A 9,347-nucleotide genomic window follows, 5' to 3' on the forward strand; every position below is an offset into this window, starting at 1 on the left:
TTTGGACCAATCAATGGTCTCGGCTGCCTTCTCCTTTGGATGAGGAGTTGGTTGTCGATCTCTAACTGACTTCCCCTTCTCCAGAGGAGTCTTTTTTGCCGACTGACCCCTACTTGGGCCAGCCCGGCTCTTAGAGATCAGATCTATTTCACCCTTGAAACTTGTCATGAACTTCATGAGTTCATCTCGAGTGACGGGAGCTGATCCGCTGGCCGTATGGGTTTCCCCTTTCGGCTGCTCAGGGGGTCGATTTGTACCCGCCTAGTTGGCACCCCGCTCCAGAGTATCTCTAGGCTGAATGCGCTTGGTTATCAAGGAGCCATCCTCGGCTATATAAGTTTCGACCTGAGGATCTTCATCCTCTTGGTCCGTGAAAACTTCCAGGTCGTCGACCGGACGCTTAGGAGGTGGTACATACTCTTGAACCATCCTTGAGGTACTATCCCCACAGACGGCGCCAAATGTTTTAGGTGTTTTTGTCCCTCAGGAGAGTTACGTCACAAAGATTGGTCCGGCTGAGTTTTACCTGCAAAACAACGGAGACTCCGGGTGGTTGGAGCTCCGCCTCCGAAGATCAAGTTAGTAACTTGAAAAAGAATAAAGAGTGCGGAAATTTAGGTGGGGATCTGCTTGGATTCCAAGCTCAGGTGTTTTTCTGATGAGAGAGAATGTAGGTGTAATAAATGATTGAATGTGTCCCCAAAATTGGGAAATATCTCCCTATTTATAGGGTCATTGGAGAATGTGCCCCTATCTAGGTCACTTGACCTAGATTTTAGTCGGCTGCGCCGTTTTACAGCGCTTCTAAGGATTTGGGCCCTTGAAGGCCGCCATTTCAGAAGCCTATCTGAGGGGGCCACGTGTCAAGAGGATATTGGGGCACTTGAGCCATCCTGAGCTCACCACGTGGCCTCCTCTCATTGGTTCACCTGTCTAGGGTATTTTTACCCTAAACAGGCATATAGGGTCATTCTTATACCCTTCCTTCAACAAGTACTCACTTAGTCGATTATACCACATGCGCCCTGATTGTTTCAATCCATATAGAGATTTATTCAACTTTATTGAGTATTGTTCTAGAGAACCTGAATTTGCTGCTTATGGCAGTTTAAATCCTTCTGGGAGTTTCATGTAAATGTCATTATCCAGTGGGCCATATAAGTAAGCTGTGACTACATCCATTAAGCATAAATCAAGTCCTTCTCTTATTGCCAGACTGATTAGAAATCTAAAAGTAGTTGCATCCACCATAGGAGAGTATGTCTCCTCATAATCAATACCGGGTCTTTGTGAGAATCCTTGTGCAACAAATTAGGCCTTATATCTTACAATAATACCATTTTCATTTATTTTTCGTACAAAGACCCATTTATATCCCACTGGTATTACACCTTCAGGTGTATTGACTACAAGTCCGAATACTCCTCTTTTTTCGAGAGATTTCAATTCAGTTTCAATTGCTTCTTTCCATTTTGGCCAATCGCTTCTTTGTCTACATTCATCAATGGATTTTGGATCATGATCCTCATCATCATTCATGACATCTAATGCTACATTGCATGCAAAAACATCATCGACGTCGATTTGGTTTCGGTTCCATGTAATTCCAGACATGATAAAATTTGTTGAAATTTCTTCATTGTCATGTACCTGAATATCCTTTTCCATCATGTCTAAGGTCTCTTTTGGAGATCCTTCAAAATTAATAGCTTCCTCGGTCTGGCCATTGTCAATTGTTTCTCCTTTTCTCTTTCGAGGATTTTTATCTTTGGAACCGAACTTTCTTTGGGTCAGTTAATGAGTCTGGCAATTGATTTGATAAGTTCTGTAAATGAATTATCTTTTGGACTTCCAACTCACATTGTTTAGTACGAGGATCTAGATGAGATAATGATAATTCATTCCAACTAATTTCCTTTTCCAGCTGTTTGTTTTCTCCCCCTAATGTTGGAAAAACTGATTCATCAAAATGGCAATCTGCATAACGAGCCGTAAATAAATCTCCTGTAGTTGGCTCTAAGTACTTAATTATCGATGGATATTCATATCCAACATATATCCCTAGTCTTCTTTGAGGGCCCATTTTAGTGCGTTGTGGTGGAACAATTGGAACATATACTGCACATCCAAATATTCTCAAATGGGATACATTTGGTTCCTGACCAAAAACCAATTGTGATGGGGAGAACTTATGATGACTTGTTGGCCTGATGCGAATTAGTGTTGCTGCATGTAATATAGCATGCCCCCAAGCAGAAATTGGGAGCTTAGATTTCATAAATAATGGTCTAGCAATCAATTGCAAACTTTTAATTAATGATTCCGTAAGACCATTTTGTGTGTGAACATGTGCTACAGGATGTTCAACACTGATCCCAATTGACATGCAATATTCATCAAATGCCTGGGATGTGAATTCACCAGCGTTATCAAGACGAATAGCCTTAATAGGAAAATCTAGAAAATGTGCTCGTAATCTGATCAACTGAGCAAGTAGTCTCGCAAACGCCAGGTTGCGAGTTGATAACAATGATACGTGTGACCATCTGGTTGATGCATCTATTAAAACCATTAAATATCTAAATGGCCCACACGGGGGATGAATTGATCCACATATATCCCCTTGTATACGTTCTAGGAAAGTAATAGATTCGGAATTTATTTTAGCTGGTGATGGCCGAAGTGTTAACTTGCCTATTGAGCAAGCAGCACATGAAAAACTATTATGAAGAATCTGCTGGCTCTTTAATGAGTGTCCACATGAATTTTCAATTATCTTTCGCATCATTATTGAACCGGGATGGCCTAACTGGTCATGCCAAACTTTAAAGTCATCAGTAAACTTCTGGTTTACTATAGCATGTGATTCAATTGTATTGATTTTTGTATAGTACAAACCAGTGGAGAATGTAGGTAATTTCTCCATAATAAGTTTATTGCCTTGAGTTACACTCGTGATTTGAAGGAACTCATTATTTCCTTCACTAATTGTCTCAATATGGTATCCATTTTTTCGAATATCTTTAAAACTTAGTAAATTTCTTTGAGACTTAGGGGAGTATAATGCATCAATAATTTCCAATTTTGTTCCCCTAGGAAATAAAACATTTTCTCTTCCGGAGCCTTCTATAATTTTTGTACTACCTGATATAGTATTCACATTTATTTCTTTCATTATCAATTGCGAAAAATATTTCTTATTCTTAAGTATGGTATGAGTGGTAGCACTATCAACTAGACATAAATCTTCACCATTGATTGATGATTGAGCTCCAAAGGGATTCATATTCTAATAGAATTAAAGGAATTAAAATAAGATTCACAAAATCAAATCAAATAACTTAAATCAATAAATGACTAAATAATGATAATATGAAATATCTGAAAACATAAATTTTCCAAAAACATGAAATTTCCCATAAAGCATAAAGTCATAGTAATACAATAAAATTATATAATAAAATACATGCAAACTAATTAATAGAGTTTATTCGTCAGTGGATCATAATTTATTCAATTGTTTTCCTCAGGATTAGGTAAGAAATCAGCCGCTTCTAGGTGAGTTGTATCACCGCAATCAAAATCACCTTCGCCATCTTCATACACCAAATTTGTTTCCACTTTCTTTCCTTTCTGTTTGATTGATTGTTGATAAAGGTCTACTATATGTTTTTGTGTGCGACACACACGTGACCAATGACCTTTTCCTCCACAACGATAGCATATATTTTCATTTTTATCCTTTTCATTCTTACTTCCATCTTTATTGTCCCACTTCTGGTGAGAGTATGAGTTCCCAAAATGACCACCTCGACCACGACCATATCCACGTCCGCGGCCGCGACCACGACCTCGACCACGGCCTCAACCATGACTGCTGGCGTGATCTCTAGCCTTTTACTCTTTCCCACTATGGGATGTCGCATTCGCTTCAGGGAATGGAGTAGAGCCAGTTGGGCGTGATTCATGATTTTTCATTAATAGTTCATTATTTTGCTCAGCCACAAGGAGACAAGATATCAATTCTGAATATTTTGTAAAACCCTTTTCACGGTATTGTGTCTGCAGGACAACATTGTTTGCATGAAAAGTAGAGTATGTTTTTTCTAACATTTCTGCATCCGTGATTTTCTCTCCATATAATCTCAATTGTGACGTAATTCTAAACATGGCTGAGTTGTATTCACTCACAGACTTAAAGTCTTGTAATCTTAAATGTAACCAATCATAACGAGATTTTGGTAATATCACTGTTTTCTGGTGGTCATACCTTTCCTTAAGATTACTCCAAAGGATTTGTGGTTCTTTAACAGTCAAATACTCAATCTTAAGGCCTTCATGAAGGTGATGGCGAAGGAATATCATGGCTTTAGCTTTGTCTTGGCTTGTTGTTGTATTATTTTCTTTGATAGTGTTACCAAGTCCTTTTGCATCTAAATGTATTTCAGCATCTAACACCCAAGACAGGTAGTTGTTTCCAATAATATCAAGAGCAAACAAATTCGAGTTTTGCAAGGTTTGACATGATTCACTTATATATAAAACAATATTATAAATAGGAGGACATTTAAAAATAACATACTTGCATTTAATGATTATCTATTATATTTTGGAGAATATACATGTCAGATTGATCAAACCGAACAAATAGAATACTATTTAATTAGATATAAAATTTATAATACTAGTATTAATCATAAACATGCTATCAAACACACACAGTATGTTAGATAATCGTTAAATTGTTTAAGCCGCAAACACGCACAGTATGTAATATTAATGTTAAAGGTAAACATGCAAAAGGAATTATCATTATTATGATGCTAAAAAGACCATGCAAAGATAATTAAACTGACACCTAATCAGTTATGTCATGCAAAAGGAATTATCATGCAAAAAAATTATCAAATTATGTGAAACATGTACATAAAGTTATCTAAACCAACTGACACATAATCGGCCAAACTCTTCATATGAATTAATTACAAATCAATGATTGTTTCATGATAAACAATATCAGATTACAACATAAACAAAATTAAATCGGTAATTGTTCTCATAGAATCTAATGTAAATTATCGGTAATAATTAACATCTAGAATATTCATATTAATTTATATACAATCGAGATAACACATATATAATACAGTATATTCAAACCTTTTATAGTTAATGAGATCTATTTTAATTGTCCGCGATAAAAAAAAATATCAAATATAAACAACAGGATCTAATAAAAGTTGAAGACGGTGATTATATATTCCTAAGCAAAATCATGCTTATACATAATTTGTTAAAACGAAACTATAAAATCAAATGATGAGTAATAGAATTAGTAGTGTGCACACAAGTCAATAAAGCAATGGAAATATATACTTTGCAGAAGCCAATCTTGTTGTCAAATAATCCAAATTTTACTCCGTATTTTAAAAACAAGTGTGTCTCAATAAACAAAATAAAAAGTCAATTTCTATGTATCAAACAATACTAAATAACTTTATAATAATTGCTTCACAACACACGTCATTATAATAGCTTTCAAATCCTAATTCCATATCAAAAAGTATAAGCATAATAAATATTATTAAAGTATAAAAAGGTATAGCAGAACATACTAGTTTGGTGGTAACTAAAACAAAGTTAATTAATGAACAGTTCAAAACAGATTTATATAAAAGATTATTTGCAAATTAGAATACGAAATACATGCAACATAATATTGTGGCTACGACGAATACGAATGAAGTATGTGGTAATTGTATAATAGTTACGTTATATTAAACGTACCTGAATTTAGAGTAGTATAACTTAATTCAACTATGTAGAGCTTTGGCGCTGATAACGTGTTAAATATAGAAGAGAAATATAGAGAGAGAGAAATATAGAGAGAGAGAAATATATTTTTCGTTCTGTATATTCTGTCATCCAGTACGGGATATATATACATGAATAATATCTAGAGTTCCATCAACGGATAAGATCAAATACCCAACTCTTGAGTATTCTAGATGGTACATGGGATAATAGTCATACACATTTAGATATTTCATAACAGTTTTTATTTTATTTTTTTTTTTTTTTTTGAGGGGGAAGATTAAAATTCATTAATAATAAGCTATACGGCACTTACATAAGAAATCGTAATCGAACATTACTAAGACAATTGAACCAATTACAAGTTCGAAATAAAATAAACTACAATTGCACGCGCAAATCGACTTCTTGAAATACCCTTGTCTCATATAACGATGTCCTATGCAGCCTCTTGCAAGGGGGTCTGGCAATAAGTTGTAGTTTCTGACGTGAACCTTAATTGACTCAGAAGCCTGAACTCCTCGACCTGAATTCAAATTTGGTGTCGTATAATTTATCATTGACAAAACAATCTCCGAATCAAACACAGATTTCGATTTGGAAGCATAACCCTTCAACCCAAACCAAAAGAAGATCAAACCAAAGCCCCATAGCCAAAAAACCCGGCTCAAATCCTACACCAGAAGATCGGCACACCGATCTGCACTCCCCATAGCACACAAACGCACCACACAAAAAGAAAAAATAACAAACCCGAATAAACCACACACACAAACAAAGAAAAAAGAGACCCAAAAACCGCACACACCACTAATAGAAAAGGCAGAAGGAAACCTAAAAAAGAAAACTAAGAACGTAAACATAACAACCGACCCCGCATCCCATGCGAGCACCACCACCAATTCTCCGAGATTCTCCAACCCAAACCACACACCGCCGGGCAGTAAGGCCTGAACCGCAGAGACCCGCCCGATAGGCCCAAACCCCACAAACCCCTGAACCGCGGCAGCGACGGCTGGAAGCACCAGACTGAGAACGGCCCTACGCGAGGGACTCAGAGGGAGATAACTCTCCCTCTCCATTCTCATACAAAACGTCGCGACGACGGGCGAGGCGGTGGAGTAGAGAAACGGCAGAGAAGCGGAATAGAAGATCGGCGGCATGCCGGCTTCAAGGCCGGTGAGGATAAGAGGCGGCCAAAAGGGGCAGCGGCGCTTGTTGTTAGGCCGACCGGACAAAAAACCAAAAGAAAAACGAAAAAAACACCCTAAAAAAGTATATCGGAGGCTCGCCGACGATATGGCATGGGCGGTGAGCCACACGCCCACCGGCGAGCCTCATGGACGGAGAAGATTTTTTGCGAGAAGGGTAGGGTTTTGGGAGAGAAAAAGCTACTAATATCTACTAAAAAAATTAAAAATTAAAAAATATGTTACCAAAGAGAATTTCCCTAAAAATTATTATTAATTTAAAAATAAATATATATCTATATTTTAGACATGTTCTCTTCAGCTTATTTTCAGTTCAGCTCAACTCTAATAAGTTCATTTCAATTCAGCTCTTATAAGTTCAGTTCTTATCTTAATTTCATTCTCTCATAAAATATTCAGTTCAGTTCAGCTCAGCTCAGGACATTCAATCAAAACATACCCGTAGTATTTAAAAACTCTGACCACAAAAGACACATGTTCCCATCCTATTACACTTCTCAATCTTATTCTATAATTTAAGTGTCACATGTCTTCTTACATTTTTAGTGTTTTAAGTCTTTCTTTAATTATTTCATTAAACTTATACTTCATCTTTCATGCGCACTTCATCTTCATCTCCCCTCTTCAATTCAACCTTTTCCTTTTCTCTTTTTAATTTTATCCCTTCCACCTCCTTTATTTAAGCCCCATTTTCAATTAAAATTCCAACAATTTAATTTTTAAATCATATTTTCGATTACACATTATACCTATAATGACTTATTGATATTTTCTCACTCATCTTTCAATGCAATTTTTTGTGAACAGCTCGTACATTACATGGGCCAAAAGGCTAGTTAATTTATAAAGAAAAAATGTAATTAATAATCCTACATTTTGGTCGGTCTTTCATAAACAATCCCACCTTTTGAAATTCCAAAAATAATCTCACTTTTGACCCCCATCTTCCATTAACAATCATATTTACCTACAACCTATTAAATAGGTTAATTTTTTATCATTTTCTTTTTATTTTTTTCAAAATCTCTCCTTGGGCCACCCATCCACCACCATAACACGCCCTGAATTGCAACCCCTGCCATGGCCACCCTCATCCCCACCCCCACCCCCACCCCACCCACCCACCCACCACGAAACTCACCAGCAAAACCCCACCCAGCCTCGAAAAAAACCACCCAAGCCACGAAAAAACACCACCCAGCCTTGAAAAACACCACTTTGCCCCGATCTAACACGAAGATCGACCAACCACCCAGCGTCACCACCAAGACCAGGAACACCACTCACACCGCCTTCACCACCTAGACTAGGCAACACCACTTACACCGCCTTCACCACCACCAAGACCCCCGCGAAAACCTACCATCTTCAATAAAATCACCCCTCATGAAAACCAAGCCACCACCTCCACAAAATTCACCCATGAAACCCACCTATACTATCCCCACGAAACTCGGCCCTACAGCCCCACGAAACCCAAGCACCACCCCGACGAGATCCCACCCCCATAAAAATCTCAAAACTTAAGTCCCAACCCTGACCAAATCCCCACTCTGCAGTCGCTGATTTCTAGTTGCAATTGCCTAGATTGGGTATTCGAATTATATTATCATTGAAATTTGATGGTCGTGGATGGGGTGTGCGATTGGTGGTGATTCTGGGCATGAGGGTGGTGGTTTCAGGGGTTGCCGGGGAATGCAAGGGCGGGGATGAAGAGAGGAGTACAGTGGCGGGGCTGGGTTTTTTTTTTAAAAAAAAAAAAATTAGACTAAACCTATTAAAATCCGGCACGTGTCTTATATAACCTAAGAAAATCGGTTACCAAAACATTACAACCGGTCAGGGATTGTTAATGGAAGATGGGGGGGCCAAAGGTGGGATTGTTTATGGAATTTCAAAAGATGAGATTGTTTCTGGAAGACCGACTAAAGGTGGGATTATTAGATTACATTTTTCCATTTATAAATAGCTTAACCATTGGAGCAACAAATAGCTAGAATTGTAGTTACTCTTACAAGGTGTTTGATAGGAGGGATGGGATTGAGTGAGATAAGAAGGTGGGATAAGAAGGCGGATTAATAAATGGGATAAGGATAAAAATAGTGTATTCCATTGTTTGATATGGGTTGGGATTAGATTGGAATAACAAATAAAAATACAAAATTACCCTTACTATCCTTTCTTCACTCTCTTTTTTTTATTTGATTAAGGGTAGAAATGTCTTTTACCCATTAAATATAATCTCCATCCCTTATACCACGCCCCCTTAATTATTAACTAGGTTAAGTCTCGTGTCATGCACGGTCATAATTAAATTTTACA

General features: G+C 37.4%; 1 protein-coding gene across 1 annotated transcript; it reads right to left on the reverse strand.

Annotated features, from left to right (window-relative positions):
* Positions 1–3,897: 3,897 nt before the first annotated feature.
* LOC110688934 lies at positions 3,898–4,365 on the reverse strand. Its single transcript, XM_021865683.1, has one exon. The coding sequence runs from the start codon at positions 4,363–4,365 to the stop codon at positions 3,898–3,900; it is 468 nt and encodes a 155-aa protein (XP_021721375.1).
* Between the last annotated feature and the right edge of the window lie 4,982 nt (positions 4,366–9,347).

The sequence above is a fragment of the Chenopodium quinoa genome, unplaced genomic scaffold (genome assembly GCF_001683475.1).
Source record: "Chenopodium quinoa cultivar QQ74 unplaced genomic scaffold, ASM168347v1, whole genome shotgun sequence".
NCBI classification, from domain to species: domain Eukaryota; kingdom Viridiplantae; phylum Streptophyta; class Magnoliopsida; order Caryophyllales; family Amaranthaceae; genus Chenopodium; species Chenopodium quinoa.